General features: G+C 35.5%; 1 protein-coding gene across 3 annotated transcripts in view; it reads right to left on the bottom strand.

Moving 5' to 3' along the window:
* Rnls (renalase, FAD dependent amine oxidase) overlaps nt 1–26794 on the bottom strand; it is a 327678-nt gene that overhangs the window by 88091 nt on the left and 212793 nt on the right. For all 3 annotated transcript variants that reach the window (XM_048807425.1, XM_015498949.2, XM_048807426.1), the window contains exon 5: nt 10936–11109. In XM_048807425.1, the coding sequence (XP_048663382.1) occupies nt 10936–11109 (174 nt within the window). The remainder of the gene's footprint in view (nt 1–10935; nt 11110–26794) is intronic.

Genomic DNA, 26794 nt, shown 5'->3' with positions numbered 1-26794 from the left:
ATTCACCAAATTTGAGTTAAAATGAACTCATCATTTGTGGCAAGATTTCCATCTAAGATATCAGGTTAATGTCATTTTGATTTTTTTAAAAAAACCTGCTAAAGTGCGGCAGAGAAATGGCACATTTGCAGAAATTATCACATATTTTCTAAGTTAAATATCTCAGCTGGAGCACAGTTGTTTTTCAACCAAGTATTAAAAAGAAATATCTTTCACAAAGAGAACAGCAGGATTCTTTGAAGTATAACCTTGGAAATCAAAGTCCATATTATAGGGTATCATTCACAGCAGATGTATATTCCCCAGAGACCGTGGTAAAATTGTTACTGAAAATACTTGTACATCTTTAAGAAAGAAGCTCAATAAAACTTCCAGGTCTTATTGGTAATACCATAGAGTCAAGTACTCCCAATGTTCTAAGAATGGTACATCCAAAAGGAGGCTTCTGATCACTCTAATTGCCAAGAACTCACATATGCTCTTCAATGGCTTCCAGATTCAGCAACTAAATAGAGAGCTCATTCATTGAATATGATTTAAAGGACAGCAGCAGCAGACACGTAGATTGTCTTAAGGATAAATAATTTGCTGCCTAACCATTATTTTTCCTTGCCTGCTAAGTAGGTGACCAATGCTGAAGTATTAATTCTCAATGTTATTTCAGAGCCAGGGAAGGGCATGTCAGGATTACATAAAAGTCGACTGGCCCAGTAAATATTTATGAAGCAGTGAATACACACTCCTATTATGCAATGATGTTAGTGTCTATCTCTTATTTTTGATCTTGATCTGGATAAGAAGGATCAAGGGATATGTAGCAGTTGTGATGGAGAACAGCACGAGCTCCCACTGAAGGAGAGAGCTGCTAATCTTGGAGAACAGCAGCAGGCTCTGCAAGTCAGGGCACAGCAGTTCTTTAGCCCATGAGACATTTAGATTGATCTGAAGAAGAAATCTTGACAGTGAGGAAAGTGGAGGAAGCTGTAGGTAAGGGAATGATCCCATCTCTTTCAGATAGTGTTGTCATGGTCACAGATAAAAATGGACTACAATGAAGACTTGTCAAGCTCCCATCCAACTCAAGTTTTTACTGTTTCCCAGGACCTGAGGCTCACAAGCTGTCTGAGTTTTACACAGTTTTACAATACTGTTCTCAACTTGCAAAGGTTTTGAGATGCCTCCAGAATGATGAAAACCAGGCACTTGTCTGGGAAGCAGAGCAGTGCACATTATTTTGAGCCCTGGCTTACAACTCGGAGTGTTGACAGCTTCACTTCAGACCGCAGTAAGGACTTAACTTCAGATCCTTCAAAACAGCTCAGTCCCACAGAGACAGCCTTTTTTCAGTTTCCTTCTCTCTTGGATTGACACAATTGCAGGTATCATGGAAATAGCGAGTTGAGTTTTTTGTATTTGAATTATAGAGGTGAGTTCTGTCTTAATTCAAAACAAGGTTCTCAAACAGACATGAGGACTGCCATTTATGCAGCCGATACTAAATTTCTACAGAGGAACCCACGTAAATAATCCATAAAGTTCCTATTGAATTTCATCCTGCATATTTCAGAAAGTGCCTGGACTTATTAATACACCCCAAGATAAAATTACCATGGATATAAAGCAACTGTTCATACCAGAAGCATGTTGAGGCTGTAGGGAGTTGTGGTAGGATTAAGAAGAAAACCATATAACAAATCAGTTAAAAACCTATATATTAATCCTATAGGTCAAGTGGGAGGGAGCCTCTTGTTATCTAGTTTTCTGCTTCTTCTCTTTCTTTGTTCCTTCTTTTCCCCAATGCCTCAGGATGTCTCACATTTTCAATGTAGAAAAGGAATGATAAGCCCTATGTTCAGAGCAATTTAATTCTCCCAACTCTCCCTGTCAAACTGGTATCTAATCTTTCCAGGGGCTCAGTGGATAAAAGAACCATCTCATTAAAAGGACTATAGTTATAAACAGCAAAAATTAGCTGAAATTACATTTAACATAGCAGTTTCTTCATTATACAATAGTTGTACACCTATTACTTGACCTTTGTTAGTGGGAGGTCAGAGGGGCTGTGGTAATTCCCATCTGTGTACTTTGCTGATTTGTTTTCCTCCTTGCTTTACATTGGCCATCCTCACCTCCTCACAAAGCCAAATGCAATGGAGTTACTCCTTGCTGTTTCCTTTCTAAATTGGTAGCAGTGTTTTCTGTTGCTCTCATCTGAGGCCTGTAAATTCCAGGTCTCTGAATTTATTCAGCAAAAACAGTGATCTGATTCTCATTCATGCCTTCTCCTCCATGAATAGTGGATATAAACTACACTAAGTCACCAACACATCTGGCTCTTATGTTCTGGACCAATTCTTGGCCAACATGATGAGCTTTTGTATAAAGCTGCTTGACAGGCATAAGTTCAAGCTAGTACCACAAGTGAAAATACCATTTTCAGGGCAAGCATAACACAAAGGTGGAATGTTGACACACAAAAAAAGACAGGCTGTTTAACATTCAGGCTTCACTTCTTAGTGCAGATGCTATATAAATCTGTAATTTGGAATTGTTTGTACCTATAGAAATGTCAAGCAGCTGTGGACTCCATGCTTTCTTTAACCTTTTGTTCACTGCATCTTGGACATTTCATGACTGTTTGCATCTACTGAACTTTTTGGAAACCTCAGAAGAAAGTTAAGTGATAGGTCATACTAAAGTTTCTGATTTATTCTTGGATTTAAATGTTCCATAGCACCCTCCATCTTTCCTTTTCTCACCTAAAAGAAGGAGATTATTGGGTTTATGTTGAGAAAAGTTCTTAAGTATCCTTTGAAAAGTTCATAAGATTACCACAGGCAACATGACCCTTTCTGGGTTTGATCACGGGTGTGAGTTATCACTCTATACTGTATAGATCAGTGCATTGTTTTATATTTATGAGAACTCTTGCTGGACTGCACTTCGTTAGTCCAACAGAGCCTTATGTGTCCATTTCCTGAAGGAAAGTTCTGAAGAATTTTTCATTTGAACAGATTTATAAAACTTTATCTTTCTTGAGTGTGGGAGCTATCGAACCCTTAGTTCTTAGTGCAATGCATGGCACACAGAAGCATTAAAAACATATTTATATGTATTTGTTCAATTGAATCAATTGAGAATGGAAAACATATAATCAAATATTTGGGAATTCAATTTTGTTGAAATTGAATGTATTTGCTGAACTGATACATATCCCAGTAATATAATCTATAAAATAGTTTTATAGTCTGTTTTTTGATGGGTATACTTAGCTGACTTCCCACACTCGCTTTCCATCCCTGGCATAATTTTCATAAAGTTAAGTGGATGGACAAGTGTTATCTTGAAGTAAATCTTTCCCACTGAGGACAGCCTGACCAGAGAAACCAGAGGCTGAAAGTGGTTGTTGTTTGTTTTTACTTTGTGTGCAAATGTCTCCTTACAAAATGGGATGAGTTATTTTATTCTATAACAAAAGTTCATCTTTTGTTTTCAAATATAAGAAATATTATGTGAAATAAAGACTAATCTATTTTATACCTTGTGTCTATTAATTTAAATGACAGAATTTACATATATATGTCCATATATGTTATATATGAATGTATTGTTGTGTTGTTTTGTTCTGTTCTTCCTGAGAGACGGTGCCAAAATCTGATACTACAATTATGTGATATTCTATGGCATCATTGTAATAATGAGAAGTATACTTGTGATTACTATTTGTCTGCTGTTAATTAAATTGCCCTAACTAGTTTATATGGAAAGCATAAGTTACCTAATTGAATTACAAATTGCTATGTCTATCATATCATGACTTTTGTAACTAGTTACTGCTTATTATTTTAGGATGATTGCTAGTTTATCTGAGATCTCTGATTTTTTTTTTAAACAAAAGGCTAAGGTGGAAAGCTTACAGTTTTTCTTTTATGACTATAGTTCTTCTTTTCCTTTCTTCTATCCTTTTTCCCCTTTCTTTTTTCCTTCCTTTCTTTTCTATTTATAAAACTTTATCTGTCTGGGTTGCATTTACTACAAGTTCAATTAATTCCACATTTATTCAAAACCTAGAGCAGACCATTTTATGTTGTCAAATCACATGGCTATCTGCTTAATTGGAATAATTATGAAATTGCTTAAATGATCATGAGGCAACTAGATTTAAGGCCCCTGGCCCAACTCAACTGTTTACAGGATTTCATATTATGCCCCTGTCTTTTATAAAAAGTATATGGTAATAAACAGCCATATGGAATAACATTTCTGCATCTTTTATAAAACAATCATTAAAGGCATTACATATTATATTAGTGTTTGTCATTCAAGGCACCTAACAATAAAATGCTTGTAAGGATAAATTCCATTTGATAAAAAGTCTATTCATTTCTTTATCTTCTTTTTGAATAAATTGGAATTGTTTTCTTTGATTAGATCTTGAAAACTACATAATTGTGGCTAACAACCATCCTATGTCTAGAGTCACAGATTATATTAATCTCTTCAGATTTGCTACCTACTGTCTATTTTATTGGTCATTAACACTCTTCCAGATGGTGAACAAGGAAGGATGCTAAAATTCTGATATTCATTTTCAGGGTCATTTATATGACTTATTTATTTAATCTGCTTGCTCTGACTTCTATCTGTACTGCTAACAGAGGACTGCATTCACCTAAGTCAGACTTCTATATTTATGTCCTTTTGCTCTGGAGATTATAATATCTGAATTGAAGCCTGGAATTATTAATTATAAAGTAAGTGCCACAGGTAACTGACTTACTATGAAACTATTTATTCCTTAATAACCCTTTGGGGTTGGGTGGCATTATTTCCCTCATCACATTGAGGAGGAAACATAGTTTAAGTAGCTTACTGAATGTCATATGTCAGGTAAGTGGTGGAAATAAGTTGAACTTGGGTAGTTTGACTCCTGGCTAGTTTGATTCCAAATTTAATCTTGGCGGCACCTTGGGGAGGTAAACATGTCACACTTGTGGCAGGTAAACATGGGAGGTAAACAGTCACACTGTGGCATTATTCCCTACTCCCTCTGCATGAAAGACATTGCCAATTGTTGGCAGAATCCTTTTCTACTGAGTCTAATACTCAGCTTTGGAATCAATCTTATTTTCAGCTCTAGGTCCTGACTGTTGAATGATTTGCACTTGTGTTTGAAACCTATTTATCATCCATTTGTGTCAGTTCCTTTTATAGAAGGAGGTATGCTAAGTATTGCAGTAACTGGCTAGATAGTCACAAAAATCCACTTTTTCTTCTTCCTTAATGCATAGGTAGATGCAACTTCCCTTCCAAATTGGTGTGTCCACATAAGTGTGTTCTAATCAATAGAATATAAGCACACCTAGTGTATATCACCTGTAGGCCCAGGTCTTCCCATGTGCTATCCTTCATTCTCTTTCTCAGTGATTTGATGTATAAGGGCACAATGAGTCAAAAGATGGTATGACTTTAGATATCTGAAAATTTTCTTTTTTCCCCCTAATTTTCTCTAATATTCATGAGAAACAGTGTGATAACTTGATTCACGTATATAATGTGTAAGGATCAAATCGGGGTGATTAGTGTTTCAACCTTCTTAAATGTTTATCATTAACCTCTTTGAAGAAAGCTATCTATTGTTTGGGCTGCACAAGAAATGAATTTCTGTCACATTTAGGCCATTAAAGTTTGGGTATGTTTGTCACAAAAACTAGGCTAACAAATACAAGGCTCATGCAAGAGCATATCAATATCAGACCAGATTTTGAATCAAGGTCTTTTAAGTCCAAATTCTTCCCACTCTACAAATTGTACTAATAATTAAAAAAATATTTCATGTATATTTTAGCTTTCTGTTACTATAATAAATGCCTGAGATAATCAACTTATAAAGATTAGGGTTTATTTTGGTTTACAGGTTTGGAGGTTTCAGTCCATGGTTGCTTGGCCCCATTGTTTTTGGGCCTGTAGTGAGGCAGCGTATCTTGGAGGTAGTATACGGTAGAAAAGCTGTTCACCCCATGGCTGGGAAGCAGAAAAGAGGAAAAGAGGGGCTAGGATTCCACTACCCCCTTCAAGAGTATACTCCCCCAAACTGGAAGACTTTCCCTGAGCCCTACCTCTTAAAGTTTCTTCTAATTCCCAACAACTCAAGCTAGGGACCAAGTTTTTAACACATGGGCTTTTGGGGCAGGGACATTAAAGATCCAAACTATAGCATGATGTTAATATAATAAAGATTTTTTAAAATCTACAATGCCTTAAATTTGAATCCCATTGAGATTTGAGTTTGTTGAGTGACAAGGGCTCCCTATCTCTAAAAATATCTCCACATCAATGCCTTCAGGACCAGACCTCCCCCCTCCAATCAAAGGTCTATTACTCCTGTCAAAGTAAGAAGCACAAAAGACAACATGAAACAAAGATTTCTAGAGTATGTGCTGGGGAATCATTTCTAAAGGCTGTTCATGGGTTCAAATGGTCCATGGTCAAATATATTTGGGAAATTCTAGATTAAATGAAGTGAAAATGTGTCTGTTTTTAATGTTCAACATTAAAAGCAAATCAATACTACTCTAAATTTTCATCTTACACCAGTCAGAATGGCAGTTATCAAGAATACAAGCAACAATAAGTATTGGTGAGAATGTGGGGGAAAAAGGCACACTCATACATTCCTGGTGGGACTGTAAATTGATGCAACCAATCTGGGGAGCAGTATGGAGATTCCTTAGAAAACTTGGAATGGAACCACCATTTGACCCAGCTATCCCACTCCTCAGTTCATACCCAAAGGACTTAAAAACAGCATACTACAGTAATTCAGACACTTCAATGTTTATAGCAGCACAATTCACAATTGCTAAACTGTGGAAGCAACCTAGAAGCCCTTCAATAGATGAATGGATAAATAAATTGTGGTACATATACATAATGGAATGTTACTCAGCATTAAAAGAGAATAAAATTATGGCATTTGCAGGTAAATTGATGGAGTTGAAGAATATCATGCTAAGTGAAACAAGCCAATCTCAAAAAACAGGGGCTAAATGTTTTCTCTGATAAGTGGATGCTAATCCACATGCGGGGGGAGGGGGCATGGGATAAGTGGAGTAGCTTTGGATGGGGCAAAGTGGGGAAGTAGGCGTAAGAAAGACAGTGGAATAAGATGGACATCATTACCTTAGGTACATGTATGATTGCACGAATGGTGTAACTCTACTTCATGCACAACCAGATAAGTGAAAAATTCTGCTCCATTTGTGTACAGTGAATCAAAGAGCTGTCTACTGTCATGTATAACTGATTAGAACTAATAAATAAATAAATAGATAGATAAATGTGTCCTTTTTATAGAAATATCCTTTAATGGGATATTTCCTAAAACTTTCCAAAAAGGTCAATATCATTTTACAAACTTATTTTATGACAGAGTTCCTTCCCAAAGAGCATTGTGAGGAATTAGCATTCCACAAAACACACTTTTGGAAACACAAACATCAGTGTATTGATTTAGACCCATAGATACTGGTACTTGAAGCTGGATCTTGGAATTTAGGTCCTCTACAGAAGGAACTGTTTGTTCTGATTGTGGCTTTCTGCACATTCTGCCTGACATCTGACAGATGATTATGCCTCGACCTTTGGTATGGGCTATTTCTTTATCCTTTGTCTCAAAAGACTTATCAATACACTATATTTTGTGGTCTCAACCCTGCCAGACCTCATCTATCTGGTTGCTGCCCTACCTTGATAGAACACAAAGGTTTCCCTTCATTAGTTGAGTATGTGTATCATAGTATTCATTCTTGATTTAATCAAACTCCTCAAATAAAAGTTGAGCATGGAGTAGCAATAGTGACATAAAAAACATCTTGGGCTGGGGATATAGCTCAGTTGGTACAGTGCTTGCCTCACATGCACAAGACCCTGGGTTTAATCCCCAGCACCACAAAAAAAAAAAAAAAAGAAAAAGAAAAGAAAAGAAAAAAGAAACATCTCTTACTGACCCAGAACAATAATAATATTAATAAAATATAGTGGAGTTATATTATATGGACATTTATATTACGTGAGGTCAACCTGATGCACTTAATACTCTGGCCCCAGATAGTGAGAAAAACCCGTTTAAGTGAAGGCTATTAGATTCTGTGTTAGGAAATGTCATTACTGGAGGCTTCAAATAATTTAAAACTTGCATAATAGAAGATGAATTTTCCAACACTTGACAAAAGAAGGCAGGTATTCTTTGCCATTTGAACTGGCACCACCATGGGCTGTAGCAAAATCATGGTCTTACAATTTTAAAATTGTGTGATTGTTGATATAAAAATGTCTTTAAAATTCTATTATTACAAATGTTGTCAATCATGTGGGAGTTTGTTAATATTCTTATGTTGCACTCTTTCAAATCTGCACAGTTTTATAAATTGTCACTGTAATGGAATGTGGGTGCTTTCACACACATCCCACTCCATTTGTACAGCGGATTTCATCTGTTAGGAGATATGACTGCTATTTCTTTCCTTCCTATGTGCCTTTCATAGTAGAAAATATCACTTCATCCTATAAATGCAAAGCAAGTATTTAATTTATCATCACCCAAAGAAACTGAAATCTATTAAATGTTGTGAAATGGCTGCACAACAATTTGTTATGTCATTGAAGGTTGTTCTGTCATTCTCCAAAATGTAATGTAGTTTTAAGGGACTTCAAAGGTAATTTTGAATATTCTTCTCTTTATGTGCCAACTTTAGAACTTGCCTTCTACATAATATGTGACTGTACTTGAAGATAATGGGTATTAGTAATTGTCAACCCAGCATCCATTACTTACTTCTTTTCCCCTAACAAACCCCTATTATATTCAAGGGTGACTTTTCACATGACTAACAAGAAGAGGACTCTAATATAAGTTGGAGTTGATTTGTCTAGATTTATCAGAATATTCCTACCCATTTTGTCAGTGACTGATTTTGGATTGGATGAGTAACCTAATTCTGGTTTACAAAATGAGAAGTCTGTTAAGGGGTTTCTGGAAAAATTTCCTTGATTCTTAGAAATGAGCAGAGTCAGTGAGGATCCCTTTTATTCCTAAGCATGTTGTTAGTTTTCTGTGCAATTCCAGTAGCTACTGCCATTTTGCTACCATGCCTCTAAGGATGTCAACATCAAGAATGGAAGAGAGCTGAGAAATATGAATCCTGGGACCTTAAAGATAGTGCTCCATTCTGTATCAACCAGTTCTAAAGTTTCCCCAATCTCTTCTTCCTAGTCATCTTGTTCTTCTGTAACAAAATACCAGAGACTAGGTGGCTCAAAGAACAGAAATTTCTCACATTTCTGGAGCCTGGGATGTCCAAGATCAAGGTGCTGGTCTACTTTGTACCTGGTGAGGGCTTTCTTTGTGGCCTGCAGATAGCTGACTTCTTGCTGTCCTCACCAGGCTTTTCCTTGCTGTTTGAAAGCCATGACGGAGAAATAGGGACCTCTTTCTTTCTTGCTCTTCTAATAAGACCACCAATTCTATTGGGTTAAGACTCCACCCTTATGATCTCATGTAATCTTAATTACCTGCTAAAATCCTTATATCTAAATACAATCACACTGGGATTAAGGCTTGAACCTATGAATTGGAGGAGTCATCATTCAGTTCATAACAGATAACATACCAGGTGTCCTTATGTTGTTTAAACAAGTTTAATTTTTTTTCTGTTACATACAGATGGATGCACCCTGACAGATATAATACCTTATAAAGCAAGATACAGGGGATAATGTCTAATTCTTAGCATATAACTTGAGAAAAATGAAGGCTATTTTCCTTTCCTCAGAACAAAGCAGTGTGGAGTTAAAAATGGTGAGTCCATTGCTGTTATAGGGCATTTCATGAACTGCTGATTGTACATATATGTGGTATCATGTTAACATAAACAGTCCAGCTCTTAGGGAGTTTTAAGTTATAAAAGAAACATTTTTCTAAGATCATGTGCTCTGATAGAAAAACCACACTCCAGACTACTTCTATCATTATAAGGCTCTGGCAAGCCGAGAGACTTTAGTTGGTGATTTTATCAAGCAAGACTTCTAACTAATGGCTTGGTGAAACCATCACTGGGCCATAAAACACTATTACACATTGAAGCAATGATTTCTTTCAAGAGTTTAGTCATTTTAGATCATTATAGTTTATTTATGAAAAATGGTATCTTGGGGAGATAACACAATCCTCCTACAAGTAAGAATATAGTTGTACTTCATTTATTTATTTATTTATTTATTGCCTAAAATGAATGTTTTATTTTTCTTGCAATTCAAATTTAATTTTTATAACTATCTTCAATAAAAAAGGTGAAGGGTAGATAGATTTCATCGCATTCTAAGAAAGCTCTCGTGAAACATTTTGCCTATCATTTTAGTTATACTGTATACAAAGTAATTTTACCCTATTTTTCCAGATGAAATGTAAGTAAACAACAAAACTATGATGAAGTGAAGGATTTTCATAACACAGTAAAGTTCACTTTTATTTCTAGCCAGAGAAATGGAAAATCAGCACTTATCAAATTTTAAAAAGCCCAAGCCAAACAAACAGAAAAGAACTCCACCAAGAAACAGACGATGAGGGATACATTTGCATATACATGGATCCATATTAAAGCAATAGAACATGGGCCATTTTGAAATCTTAAACCTTCTGACACTATTTTCATGAACTCGGTAATATGAACCATGTGGTGAATGATTTTCTGAAAAACTTTGCTGGTTTCACTGTGTATTTTATGACTGGGCAAATGTGACATTAAATTTTATCCCCTGTGGCTTGGAGTTAAATGCTTGCTCTGTTCAGAATGGCAACACTCAATTAAACAGCATTTTTCATGATCTACACCCACCATTGTTACTGTATTTAAGGGAAATAATGGGGGTACTGACCTATATTGCGCTTCTTATTATCAATGGAGACGAAGCGTATGCAGGGATTACTGGTGATGTACTGCCCAGCCCAAGGGACGTCAATCTTCGTGCCAGCTTCATAAAAGAGGCCCAGAGCATAGCGAGAGGAGTAGCTCACAGACTCCAGTTGCTGCCTTTGGCATTCACTAATTACTGTGGAAGAAGAAAGAAAGGGCATCAAACTTGAAAATATCATCTTTCCTTTCAATTCATTAAATACAGAATTTCTTTATACCAGTTCCAACTGTTTCCACCAACTCCAGCTTACTTACTATGAATTTTGAAAGGTAATGTTAAATAGCATTGGCTCTAATTTCTTTTCAGAGTGATTACTAGTGTTGTTTTTATTAAGCTGAAGGTCCAAATTCTTTAGACTGGCAGTCAGGTTTCTCAAAATCTGGCTCTAATTTGTTTTTTTAGTTTGGTATCCTATTTATTGTCCTTTAACTGTTTAGTAACATTACAGATTTCATGTACTGAACACTTGTTATGTGCTAGGTTTTTTGCTAAGTACTTGACACAGATTTTCATTCTCTCATAAGAGTCTTATAATGTGAGTATTATTTCTGTGTTACAGGTGAGGAGACTGATGCTTCCTTAGTTATGACCTTTTACGTGTTTCCATGTTATGTGGTAATTTCTTTGCCTGTTATTTTCCCAACAGTGGATCCTAATCCTTCCTTAAGCACAGGGAGACACCTTAGTCATCTTCGTTGTAGGCTGATTCCCTACTCATGACAGGCACAATAATTAAGCCATAAAGGGATAGAAATTTAAATACAGTCATGCAAAATGACTTGAAATGTAAGAGGTAAACAATCAATAAATGTCAAAGGTCTGGAAAAGGAACTGGGCAGGTTGGGTTCAAATCCTGACTCTGCCACTTACCAGGAATGTGATGCTGCTGAAGCTACTTAATTTCTCTGATTATAGTTTTCTAGTTTGTAAGTGGCAATATTAATACAAAATGTATTAGTCTGTTGTAAGGATGACATGAAATAATACACAGTACAGTGCCTGGCATGTAACAAGTGTTCATTAAATGGTAACTAGAATAGATAGAAAAATATTTAGGAAAATGAGGCAGCATTCCATCCTGGGATTGTGAAGGAAGAGATTTCTCCCAATTGTTAATTTCCATCTCCGATCCCAATCTCAGTGAATGGCTTATTCATAAATGTATAGTCTTAATAATCTGAGTTTCAGAGAGGCCATAGTTCTATTCTGAACAGTTAGGCAAGCTAGTTTAGATAAGGAACACATGGAAAATTCCTACTTAATTAGTGACAAATATCCTAGTTAGGGATAAGCAGATCCCAAGAGTGGGTGGCAACAGTAGTTAAACCTTGGAGAAGCAAGTTCAGGTGTAGAGAGACAGGAAAGATATTCCATGAATTATTTAAGCATAGTAATAATTCTATAAACTATTACAACTACAAAATATTTTTAGAATCTGGCTACCAAACATTTTCAGAATTATTGAAATTGGAGTTTTGAGATAACCCTAGACTCCTCACTTGGCCAATTTCCTCTGGGTTCTTGTCTTGCCAATTTTGAAGAATAAAATCCATGGCCAATCATGGAAAAGAAGAGTAAACACAGTAGGATTTCTTTAAGTGAGAAGAGATAGAACTCCAACCTTGCAGGAAGGGTCCTGATAACAAAATAAAACAAAACAAAAACCCTTTTGGTGTGCTAGCTTAGGATTTACATATGGTTCTGGAGCAAAATCTATGTAAAACAGGCATTGAAAACAGCACCAAAATTATTGATTAAAATCTATGCAAAACAGGCATTGAAAATAACACCAAGATCACAGATCAAAGTCTATGTAAAACAGGTATTGTGAACAGCATCAAAATCATGGATTAGATTAGTTTTAGATTTTAAAACTTCTGTTTTAAAAGTTATCATTAGGAATAGGTAAGACAGTAAAATGAATCATACATAACTTTCCTATGTTCATATATGAATACACCACTGGTGAAACTCCACATTATAAACAACCACAACAATGGGGTCCTTATTAGAATAAGTTATATTCAAGTCTGCTGTAAAACAGGCACTATGAAAATAGCACCATGGCTATCTCACCTTTGAGTTTTAATTCTTCTATCAACTTCTGTCTGGGTTCAACCCCCACCTTCTCGTTTTCCTACCTCTGGGACAAAGGAGTTGGCTGGAGGTGTTCCACAGGTGAGCCTCATGGCCTTTTACATTTGAAATAGGCCTTGGTAGTACTCATTAATATTTCTGCTGATTAGCCTCCAGGTGTCCTTTCTGCATTTGAACAAGGCTGACCATTGATATTCATTCTGATTTCATTTGATTTTTACCAAATCCCTGCCAGGATAGATGCTTACAATTTTCACTTTAAAGCTCCAGGAAGGTACACTTGGAGAGGTTAGTAACTTGCCATGGGATGCACAGCCACCACACACAGGGACCAAGATGAAGCCAGAGTTCCCATTTTGGAGTCATGGACATGCCCTGCTGATCTCAGTTTCACAGGGAACTCTGACACTGCCTTCTCCTCTGACATGAATGGTTATTTTGCACTGAGATATAAAAGTCATTGTTCCCTTCAGCCATCATTTTCTGCCTTATTGAAAGCTTTACTTGATGAACAAATGTTCTTCTGACATTGGCCTCATTACAGTCTATATATATTATGTAATATCTATAATTTTCTATTATACATTCTTATATATGTGTGAAAAAGATATACGTGTGAGATATCTCTCTTACATATAAATATACATATTATGACATCTATCCATATAAATGTATTAAATAAATATACATGTATAGATCTCTCTCTCTCTTTCTCTCTCTCACACACACACACACCATGCATTATAAAATATATTTTACTACTATGATGAGAGTAAAGTGGCTGAAAATTGTAATGAACAGAGTAGTTTATTTTCATAGTTCCATTAATTAGGACAATTGTTCTTATTTCATTTTCCTTGTACATTCATCTATATGGGCATATGTGTGCATGTGTGGGTTTAGGGGAGGCAAAAGCAGAGGAGGAGGGAGAGAAACAGAGACCTTGTCTGTATTACCGAGAAACATTAAGTAAGTAATTTCATTTTTTTTGTTTACTACTGTAATTTTATTTTCTAAGTTTCCTAGCCTATAAAAGAAGGCTAATGATAATTCTGCCTAAGTCCTATATTTTGGTGACAAACTCACCTAACCATCCATCCATCATTATCTACTTTATGACAGTACTGTTCAAGATGAAGAACAGAAAGATAAAGTTCCTGCTCTCATTCAGTTTAAATACTAGAGAAGGAAATTACACATCCAAATCCAAGTCAATAATGTATCAGTTGGTGACAAAAGCTATACATAAAAATAAAGCATTGTAAAGGAGGTAACAAGTGTGGGTGGTGAGGCTATTTTGTACTGACTTTCAGGTCAGTACAGTAAATTGATTATCACCAAAAACTTCAAACAATAAAATGTTGATCAATTGTGGAATGGATAAATATATTGTCATATATACATATAAAGAATACTATTCCATAATTAAATAATTATAGCTTTATATAACCTCATTTATATCATTGGCATAATGAGTGACAAAGTAACACAAAGAATATATATTCCTCAAAGTATTTTATTCTGTTTGGTTTTGGAAGCTGCTACTACTGCTTTGCCAGCCAAGGACATATATGAATCTGCTTCTGTTTTAAAAGTTATCATTAGGAATAGGTAAGACAGTAAAATGAATTATAAATAACTTTCCTATGTTCATATATGAATACACCACTGGTGAAACTCCACATTATAAACAACCACAACAATGGGGTCCTTATTAGAATAAGTTATATTCAATGTATTTATAATATGTATTGTCATTGTATTGTCATGTATATCTAAAAATAATAAATAAAACTTTTTTTAAATGCAAAAAAATGTTATCATTTGGGGTGAGGTAAAGACTGCAGAGAAAGGTAAAGCACAAAAGAGTGGAACTGGGGCAAAAGAGGAAGTCAGAAGTGCTTACATTTTGGATGTAATACGTAAAAAGTGTGTGTAAGTGTATGTATGCATATTGTTAAGTAAAAATTATGGAAGGACATTCATTTGGATTGAGCTCTTGTAGTAGGCATTGACACACCAACCCAAAATGGAGCCACACATGCTAATGTTCCATGTCAGCAAACTGAAACCTAAACTGTTTATTTGCAAGATCTGATATTCTGAGAAATTGAGACATGACAGCCCCAAACAGAACAGTTTTCAAAAAAACAGGGGATTCACAGAATTCAATCAAAAGGGGCCTAGTCCACTTAAACCAACATGATAAAGAAGTGCCCTCTGCTTTAACCAATACAAGGAAAGTAACCTGAAGTAACCTGATGCTAACTAACCTGATTTGTGTACTTTGTTGTTTCTTTGTTCCTGCTCAACCTTACTTACAAAACTAAGAGCTCTATCATGCTCAGTAGAGCTCCTGTTTTATAGACTGTATGAGACCTGGTTAATGAATGCTAATAAAGCCAGATCTTTAAATCTCAATTTGTTAAATTTTTTTCTTTTAACAATGTATGTACCCACACATATATACATAGAAAAATAAGAAATACATAATATATACTTACATAATACACACATTTTAATACATATATACAGAGAAGTATGAATTTTCATAATGTGAATTCACACTATAGCCAGCAGTCAGATCAATAAACAGAACATTACCAGAACCCCAGAAACTACCTTCTCTCTTTGCAGGCATGCCCTACTTCCCTGCCGGGATAACCAGCAATCCTGAATTCTAATACCATAGATTAGTTTAGCTCCTTTTGAACTTCACATAAGTAGAACAATATGGTATATATTCTTTGTGTCACTTTGTCACTCAATATTATGCCTATGATATAAATGAGGTTATATAAGGCTATAGTTAATTAATTATGGGATAGTATTCTTTATATGTATATATGACAATATATTTATTCATTCCACAATTGATAGACATTTTATTGTTTATAGTTTTTGGTGATAACCAATTTACTGTGAAGAGCATATGTATATGCTCTCCTTGGTTATACTTAGTATTGGAATTTCTACATCATGGGGTTCACATATGTTCAGCTGTGGTGAATACTGTCAACTAGTTTTCTAAACTGATTGTATCAATTCATACCCTCAACATGGGTAGATGTATGAAAGTCCAATTGTTCCACATCGTTGTCAATATTTGCTACTATTTGCCTTTTTAGTTTGGGGTACAATGATATCATCATGTTGTGGTTTTAGTTTGCATTGAATGATAATGAATATTTGGGAATCTTTCTAAGTTTATCATTTGGATATCCTTTATGACTGCCTATTCAAATCTTTGCCCATGTTTCTTTTGGGTTATCTGACTTTTTCTTATTGCTACATTAGAGTTCTTTTTATATTCTAGCTATGAATTTTACCAATGAATTGCAAAAGCTTTCTTCTCAAGGACTTTCATTTTTATTCTCTTAATAGCGTGGTTTAATGTATATAGAGTTTTAATTTTAATCTAGTCCAATTTATCAGTCTTTTCACTTATAGTTAACATTTTTGGGTCCTGTTTAATAACTCTGCCTTCTAGCCTACTCCAAGGTCATGAGTACACTCTCTTAGGTGTTCTACTTTTTTCTTTTCTTTTTTGAAAGTGTTATTGGTTTACCTTCCATAGGGTTTGGATATTATTTTGAAAATAAGGCCATCAGGATTCCCATTCACTCAAAAGGTGGTATGAGGGAAAGAGATCAATGAAGAATATATGGAACACTACTTCTCCTCTTCCACCCTAATGAATAAATAATAACTTCATTATCCTATTATTTAATAACTTAAAGTATAGAAAAAAGACACTAAATTTTCAGGGGCAAGGACTCTAGTACCTCATGAGATTCATATACCCAGATCCCAGGACAGTGACTGATGCTATGTGGGCATTCAACAAATATTAATGAATACATTCTTCATTTTAGAAAATTTGGTAAGTATGTAAGGATTTAACAAGGTGAGACAAACAAAATCACCATATTTTTATTATCCAGAGATAACAACAATTAACATTTTGGTATTTCTTCTTTATATTTTCTTGCTTTTTTTTTTTCCTAAACAGGGTGCAACCATATTGTACATTTAATTTTGTGCATTACATTCTTGCTTACCATGTGACAAAAACCCTCACTGTAAACATAATTTTTAATGGCTTTGTAAAATCTGATGAAATAGATATTGTATAATTTGCTTAATCATTTCATTAATGTTGGACATTTATATTTTTTATCATTAAAGCTGCTATGCATATTTTTGTGTATAGATCTTACTCAAGGTTTCTAATTGTTTCCTTACAATAGGATATTAGAAGTGGAATTACTGTTACATTGATTTTTAGAATGACTGCACCAATTTTCTACTTTCCCATTAGTAGTATATTAAAGGCCCACTTTACTGTTTCTAGACTGTATTATTATCTTTTTCCTTATAATTTGATAGAAAAATAGATTTCATATTGATTCTAATATAGTAAGACTAAACATTCTTTTACATCTTGTAGACCATGTGTATTTTCTCTTTTGGAAACAATCTGTTTGTCATTTTGCTATTTGGTCTATTAGAGTCTTCATGCTATTAATTGATTTTTAATAATGGATGATATAGTATATTATCCACTTATGTGTTATGAAAGTTTTCCTATTTGTTTATTTTTAGTGGTGTATCTGGCAGTATAACATTTATGTACATAATCTGTCAGTTTCTTCTCCCTCCTTCTCTCCTCTTTCTCTTTTTCTTCCCTCTCTCCTTCCCTCCCTTCCTTCCTTTCTTCTTGTTCAAACATTTGGAACAGGAATTTATTTGTTCTAGTTACTTTTGCTTGTGCACATCTACCCTGCCCAACATTCTGCTTTGTACCCAGGGAAACAGACCCTTGTATAGACTGAATCCCCTTGAGCTTAGGTTTCTGAAGGGTTTTGGCCAGAGATTCCAAGGCAGAAGGCCAGAATATTGATTCTTCCTGCTCCTTCTTGCTTTGCCACGTGCTGGTAATGCAATGCTGAATTCCTCTCCAGTTAAGTACCTTTCTGTTGGCTCTTCTCCCTTGGTTCCAACTCTCCTGAGGTATTGGTAACCTTCTCTTCCCTAACTCATTTAGGCCTAGAGGTAGTAAATCTGTTACTAGCCCCTGGGTGCCACAACATTCTTTGCTGTTGCCTTAACCCTGCCTACTGTTTTGTAATTGCCCCTCATTAATTTTTTTTTTTTAAGTACAACTCTTTTGAAAATACCATCTATTTTTTGCTGGGACCCTGACTAAAACAATATTTAACAATATTCTAGCTTCTTCTAGGAGAGCACTTTGAAGCAAAATATGATACATTCTACTCTCATGGACTGGTAGAAATCAACCTCTTAAAATCAAATCCTTGGGCTCAGTGAAGATATTTTGCAATTTATAAAGGTCTGTGTTATTTTATAAGAAAACAAGATGGGGCTTTCAACTGTGTTTCTCTGTACCTAATATTGACTTTTTGGGTATAATAATGAATATTTCAATGTTGATAGCAAGGCAAACATCTTTTATCAATAACATGGTGTCCATTTCCAATATTATAGTTAATGATAAATGCTGCAGACATTGACACTTGGTGCTCAAAGACTTAACTTTCTTCTAGAAGTTGTGTTGCAAACAGCTATCTACAGAGCATTGCTAATTTCCTGATTTGCCACCATTTGTAAAGGATTTTTGCCCAGTAACAGTTGAAGTTAGGAGGCCAACTTGTATTCTAACTATTTAGATTCTGATTAAGGGAAACAACTCTTGATATGCTTATTATTGTTTTTATTTTTTATGTTTAATTTCAAGAAACTTCATGCACCAATTCAACTCCTACATTAGGCCATCTAACTCTGTGGGGACACAAAGACAACAGTGTCTCAGCTAGAATGGCTGGTTATTCTTTACTCGAAATGTTCATAGAAGTTGTGCTGAAAGACCCATTCCCATAAATATTTCTCACAGCCAGCTGGTTCAGTTTGATAGTCTACCATTCCTGAGTCATTCTTTTTGTGTGAAAGCATCACAGAATCAGTCTCGTTTCACTTCACCTGGAATAAATTGAATGTTCACTTGGACTCTATAGGTATAGAAATCATTAAGCCTGGAAGCAGTTTCAGAAATAGTTTTGGTGAGCAATAAATCTAGAATTTATTGGTGACACACTCTAGCAGTTATCTCTATGTAGGATTTCCCTGGGGAAATATTTCTTTCATCCTCTGAGGCATCTCTGGAATCAGAAAAATTGAGGTTTGAATTCTGATTTTGACATTTATCTGTGTGACCTTGGTCAAATTACTTAACATTTCTAAGCATGTTTTCCTGTAAAATGAGAATAATAATAGTGCCGGCTTGAAGAATTGTTAGGAGAATTAAGTGAGATAATATAAAGTGCTAAACATAACACTTTAACAATGGTATATAACTATATTAAAACAGCCAATAGTATAGTATTTGACTTTAAAAGCCTTCAGGGGTGTCTATGAGTATACATTTTAAAAGGTTTTGAAAAGTGACATCCTAATGTTCAAACATATCAGAATATCCCTAAATCAAAAATATCTCTTTGAGTAATAAAGTCAATTTTCAGAGCAGAGGGTGGAAACAAAATGAGACAGTTTAGAGTATTAGGATGCCAAAGGGGTTTTGGGCAATCATTTTTTGAAAAATTAACACAAATTGTGCCATTCTTTAGCTGTCTTTCTAGTATAGAAGTCTGCTTGTTTAGAGATTTGTCTTTGGAAATGAATGAAAACTCATATTTTGGATCATTCCTTTAGTATTAAGGCATCACATTTTCTGACTCTTAATGCTATCCCAGAATTGTGTAAATATAAAAGGTATCAAAGAAATGGGTTTCTCTGTACTGTCCTTTGGTCACTCAGATTATATTTTGATACAAAGTTAGGATTAAACTGTTTTTATACTCATGTGTTTATGGAGAATGCTAACCATTACCTGAATACAAGCTGTAACAGGTAAATTACATCTACTTGGATGCATAGCTGTTTTTTTGAAGAATGAATTTAGAAAGCATTGGTATTTTAGGGCAATAAAGTTCATATGTAGTAAGAGAAATGTATTTTAATGTTTTCCAAATTCTTTTATGATCCTAACAGTGAATGCATTAAAATGGAAGAAAAGAACATAAAGATACCTAAAGTTTCTAAAATATAAGCAAATTTATTGATTATGACTTCATCTTATTTTGTTCCTGGTAAGGGTGAAAATAAACAAGGCATTTTTTTTTAATTGGTTGCTCAAAACATTTCAATGATCTTGACATATCATATATTTTAGGAGCAAGTTCTTAGGCTTTTGTGATTAAACAGGAGATGTAGCCATATGGGGGATGGGGTGAGGGGGGTGCACAGATTTCATACTGAAAGATATCTGTAGCACTGCGGGGACCAAACTGTTTGCCTGTTGCTGGTGTTAGTGATGAGTCACGTCCCCTTCTCTCCTCACAGCCTTCAGAGATTTTGCTAATCCCTGCTGTCTCCCCATCTTCTAATCATAAAGAACAATCTATCAAGGAAAAAAGATGACATTTTCTCTCTGGTTCCTGTTTCTACTGCCTCCTTGCCACTATGTCCCAGTGGCCAGGGTGAAAGAGTATCTAGCTGTTGCTGACTTTTCAGAAAACCCTAAGATTTTTTTGTAATCACAACAAGTCTTTACAAACTCACTAGGCACTCTTTATCTGAAGGCTCTGTGAGGCTAAAAGGACGTTTGATTGTTTCTGTAAGAACAAGTTCTAACCATAGGGTTAGAACAATAAACATTTTTAGATGTAGAAACTATTTTCTGAAAGAATGAAGAATTGGTTGACTCAAACAGTGTTTACTGTAGGCCTACTATGCATCCAGCACTATGTGAGTCTCTATATACTATCTCTCAACCAAACACTTAGCAGAGCAGAGGGCAGATTTTGGACTGAGATGTAAAGTAAAATAATTTCATCCTGGTAATTGTCAATTTTATCCTTAGGAAACTTCTTTTTAAATTTCAGTATCTAACTGCAACTGACTTCCTGTTCTCTTTTCAGAACACACACAGAAAACTGGAAATCACAATAATATGGTTGGAAAATGCTTATTTCCATGCATTCTAAACTTTTTAAGCAAGTATGCCATCATTCTTTGTAGAAAAAATGCTGAGTTTTGGATGGGAAAGAATATGAAAATAAAACATTGTGTGTGCTATTATACAAAATGTCACAGAATATCATGCATATTTTACAACCACTCTTCTCGGCCTATCCATTTAATTACTTTATGGCCATGCCATTCATGAGCAATATAGTTATTCTAAAATTCATAACAATAAAAACTTTATTACATGTCATCTCATATTTTATACATTTTTTTTATATTTATGGCTAGAATTACTTTATATTGAGACAATGATTAAAAGAATTAATATTCTAATTCAAGACTTTTATAGTTTTAGAAATCATAAAGTAATGTTTGCAAGAACCTGGAATCTGTGGTATTGAGGCAAAATGTCAGACTCTGGTGGTGTAAACTCTAGGACACTCAAAAATATGCTCATCTTGTACTTTGCAGATCTTCTAGCTTCTTTTTCTGTTTACATAATAACAACCCCCACAATGTTTAGCTAAAGCCAAAGCAAATAAACTGGAGAAGGAAACTGTAAGTGGCATTAGCCTTCACTTAGCGGAAGCCTACAGCATTTTACTCATCTTAAAATTATTATACTTTCAAAAGTAACAGAAATCTTGATTTGATGAAATGTACATTTATTTTTTGATCTTCATATCAGTTTGTCTTTGTAGTGTTTTTAAGGGTGCTTTTATTAATGTACTGGTCTGCACAACAGTAAAACAGGGTTCATTTTTCTCTGTTATCTTTGCTTTGTTTCCATTTTATTCATGCTATTGAACTGTAAATTTTTTACTACCAGGTTTCAATTTTTTCCCTCTATTTCTCATCTGACTTTTATATCACTACAGATGTTGGACACAAAAGACTCAATGATAGAGGTTATAATTAGTTGAAGCTTGCATTTCTGAGCCTCTGCAAATGATTATGTATGTGCATAAGTAAGTACAAAACTATATAATGTGATATACATATTTCTTCTTATTGAACTTCAGTCTCCCCATCGGTTAAGTGGTGATATCACTTAGCTTAAAGGGCTGTTGATTATACTAAAACTTATGTATACATCCCTGGCACAAAATAGTGGCAAATAAAATAGTAACAATGTGGTTGCTGTTGCAGGGAAAGGACAGAACAGAAGAGCCTTCATTAGTATAGGAAGGTACAATTGTTAAGAGGAGAGGAAGGGAGGAAGAAAATGAAGAATATGCCTTAGCCCCTGTGTGGAAAGATATGCAACTTTCCTTTGGCTAAATACCATGTTATCAAAAAAGTTCTACCTCTTAACTAGGTATCTATTTTTACCAGGTTACCAAACTCTGTTATTAATCAATTTGTATGTAATATGACTCTAATGCAATTAACCAAAGCATCTCTCCAGAGCATGGAACATAGTGGGTACTCTTCCTTCATACGATATATTCCAGACCCATGGCTCCACCATTTGTAGACGAAGAAACATAAATCCTCCTTTTGCTTTTCTGCCCTCACACACCCACCTCACACACCTGTTTACTCTTTGCTTGCAGGTAACTATGGACATCTGCTAGAGTGTGATCTCCATGATGGGGTGATAAATAGGATGACATTCCATTATTTAAAGAGTAAATTCCAAAGAGCAAACTTTTCTTCACATATGAGTGCTAAATAGGTCTTCTTAGGGACATTAGAACAGAGCTAATCTTATTAATTATGAGGAAATTTATTATTGAGTTACTTGCAAAATCTTTTCAGACATATCTAATTTCACCCTCCCTTAGGAATATCCTATCTGGTTTGTGTGTCCATCCAGACAACCCAGCACTTATTCCCCAGCTCAGGCAACAGACAAGCTATTCCAGGTGGACGGTCAACTGATGGTTTACTCTTGCCACTTCCTTTCTTCCATTTTAAACCCAAATCGCCTCTTCTCCACTTATTCTCCTTACCCAGAATTTTCTCAGGTAACAGCTCACTGCTCAAAGTATTTAGATCTGTTTTAATTTCCAGTCTGATTTCTCCCTTTACGCTTCAATTTTTGTCCTGTTGTCACAGGAAGTTCTCTTCTTAGTTCACCAAATTTCTCTCTATTTCTTTTCTTTGTCATTTCTCTTATAAACAAGACACTCATAACTTCCACAACAACAAAACAACCCCTGCCCCAAGAACTAAAAATGGCTTTAATACTTGGTGGTGCAGGGATAAGGAAAGCCAGATATTTTTTAAATGAAAGTAGAAGTAAAAATGGACCATCATCTTTTTATTTTTTTATTATTATTAGTTGTTCAAAACATTACAAAGCTCTTGACATATCATATTTCATACATTTGATTCAAGTGGGTTACGAACTCCCATTTTTTCCCTGTATACAGATTGCAGAATCATATCCGTTACATATCCACGTTTTTACATACTGCCATACTAGTGTATGTTGTATTCTGCTGCCCTTCCTATCCTCTACCATCCCCCTCCCCTCCCCTCCCCTCCCATCTTCTCTCTCTACCCCATCTACTGTAATTCATTTCTCTCCCTTGTTTATTTTTTCCCCTTTCCCCTCACTTCCTCTTATATGTAATTTTGTATAACGATGAGGGTCTCCTTCCATTTCCATACAATTTCCCTTCTCTCTCCCTTTCCCTCCCACCTCTCGTCCCTGTTTAATGTTAATCTTCTTCTCATGCTCTTCCTCCCTGCTCTGTTCTTAGTTGCTCTCCTTATATCAAAGAAGACATTTGGCATTTGTTTTTTAGGGGTTGGCTAGCTTCACTTAGCATAATCTGCTCCTATGGACCATCATCTTGAAGACCTCCCTTCAGAATCTTACAAAAGATTTCATCCACCTCTTCATATGACTTTTCATCAGTAGCCAGTATCCAATATAAAAAGAAATTTTTGCTTCCATTCAGTTGTATTGCTCTCTATTTTACTCATGCAAATGTGAAGTATTTCTATTTTATTAATAATAAATAAGCTTTTGTGGGCACACCTAAGATAGTGGATTAGAAGATCATTTCTAAAGAAATACACACTCCTAAATTGAACAACCAGATTACCATCAGAGAGTTCATAAAGTGAGAGCTGCCTGGAGTGGAAACTGATTTGCACTCTGGTTTTTCACTGAGTAACAATTCCACTGTGCTATCTTTTCCTTTTGCATAAAGACTCAGGGGGATGTGCAATGTGAAAAAAATCTGAATAGGCATCCCACACACACACACAAAAATTCACCTCCATTTCAAATAATGCATACTGAGAAATTGAATTGAATGATGCAGCAAATAAAATATTTATTTCTCATATGCAATATAGATGAGTCAGTGTTGCTGTGAGAAATTTAACTTTTTAATTTGCTTACTTGGTGTTTGTATTTCATTAGCAATTGCAAATGAATAATCTGTTATTCTTTTGTAAGTGTCAAAACGGTGATATTGTGGGGAAAATAGCTCCAATTATTACTCCAGAATGTCTGGAAAAGCATGCACTCTTCTTTTTTTTCAGAAGCAGTCATCACCCAACTGTTTCCAGGCCAGAATTCAGACATTCTGTAGCAGAGATAAATTTTCCCTATTATAAATTGCCTAAATTTTTGACCCAGCATTCTTAGCATAATAAATGATTGTTTTATGTCATGAAATTTTGGGGTGATTTGTCACACTGCAATAGAAAACTGCAAGAATCGGGAAGTTGGTCCTCTTTTTGTATGTTTGGATTTCTTTGTACTGCTTGCTGATAATACTTTGCTTGCTCAACTCTGGATTTTGTTTTTCTCACATAGCCTGCATACTAGTCCTGCTTTTGTTACATATATTGTTAACATATTCAACTCATTGCTTTGTTAGGTGATAAATTTTGAATTTTATGTAGTCAAAAATTCAAAATTCTTTTCCTTTTTTAGTTTTGGGATTTTGTCTTTTTTTAGGGAAAGTCTTTCCCAATTGAAGATTATATAAATATTCTATATTTTTTCCAGTATTTTTATTTTTGTACTATTTTTATGATTAACTCTTTAATTCATCTTAAATTTATTATTTTATATGGTGTGAGGTAAAGTAAATCTAACTTTTTAAAATGTTGTCTTTTTACCATTCATTTAAATAAGATATACTTTTTTCCCACTGGTTTGAAATGTCTCCTATATCAATGCCGCGTTCCACAGGACTAAAACACTCAGGGTCACTCCAGGGGAACCAGGCTGCGCAAAATAACCACACAAGAGACAGAAATGCCTTTTTATTTGGGGTCGCTGTGATGGCTCCTCTGACCTTAAGGGTCCCCAGAAACAGAGAGAGAGCATGAGTGCATGTTGACACCTTTTATTGAGGAGAAGCCATTCAAATGAGGCAAGGGGTCAGGTTTCAAGGGGCTGATTCTAGCTTCATGATGTCTGCTGTCAGCAGGTTGACTGACAGCTAGGAAGGCCACACCCAAAGGGCAGAGTAAGAGAAGGGGACACACAAAGGGCGTTTCCATGGAACATTCTATCCCAAACAGGGCAAAGAATTAATATCACAAAGAAACAGGTGAGCCTAGCTGGACCCATGGGGCTACAGGAAGGCAGGCCTATGCATGAAGACATATTTGGTTGCATTTTTACTACTCTCAAGATCAGGGCTACTGTCTCTGGCTACTTAAAAGCGGCCAGATCACAGGGAGTGACCTACAGTGCTTCAGCTGATCAAGAGAGGAAAATCCTGGTCACATTACGTGATGGCCTCCCACATATCAACTAAATTAATTTTTTTTTTGGAGTGGGGGGTACCAGAGATTGAACCCAGAGGTGCTTAACCTCTGTGCCACATCCCCAGCCCTTTTTTATTTTGAGAATGGTCTCACTAAGTTCCTTAGGACTTTGCTAAGTTACTGAGGCTGGCTTTGAAACTGTGACCCTTCTGCCTCAGACTTGGGAGCCCCTGACATTATAGGTGTGAAATGTTTAAACTAAATTCTTAAATAAACATATGTATACTTCTGGACTCTCTATTCTGACCCATTAATCTATTTAATCATTACTATAAAAATAGATTCTATTTTAATTTTGGTAACTTTTTGATATATCTTGATTTCTGGTAGAGCATGTAACCTGGCCTCATTTTTTGCCTCAAAAAATTTCTTGGCAGATTTTAACTATTTCATCTTCCAGATGAATGTCAGAATCTACTTGCCAAGTGTCATGAGGAAATTGCATTGATCTATAGATTAAAGTGCAGCAAACTGACATGTTTACTACATTGTGTCTCCTTGTACATGAACATAGTATATTTTCCCATATATCCAGATCACCTTTTATGTCTTTCAGAAGTTTTAAGAGTTTCCTTGATCTATTCATGTACAATTCTTTTAGATTTATTCCAAAGTAGTTAATTGTTTTTTTTTACTCTTGTGGATAGTGTATTAAAAAATTACATTTTTCGAGCCAGAGGGGAGGAGCCGGGCCGCCGCCAGCGCCCGGAACAGGCCCAGTGGCTCGCCAGCGTGGTGACCGCGTGACCCCAATTGGAGAGGGGGCGGAGCGGAGCCTCCACCCACACCCGCAAGGTGGGCTGACCCGCGACCCAGTGGTACATGGGCGTGGTAGGAGGGGCAGGGCAGAGCCGCTGTTCGCGCTTGCAAGGTAAACAGACCTGTGACAGCCTGGCGGGTCAGGCCCAGTGGCCTGCCAGTGTGGTACACA

The sequence above is a fragment of the Marmota marmota genome, unplaced genomic scaffold, assembly GCF_001458135.2.
Source record: "Marmota marmota marmota unplaced genomic scaffold, marMar, whole genome shotgun sequence".
Taxonomy (NCBI): domain Eukaryota; kingdom Metazoa; phylum Chordata; class Mammalia; order Rodentia; family Sciuridae; genus Marmota; species Marmota marmota.
The sequence above is the reverse complement of the archived record's forward strand: the minus strand, read 5'-3'. Positions and strand labels throughout refer to the sequence as shown.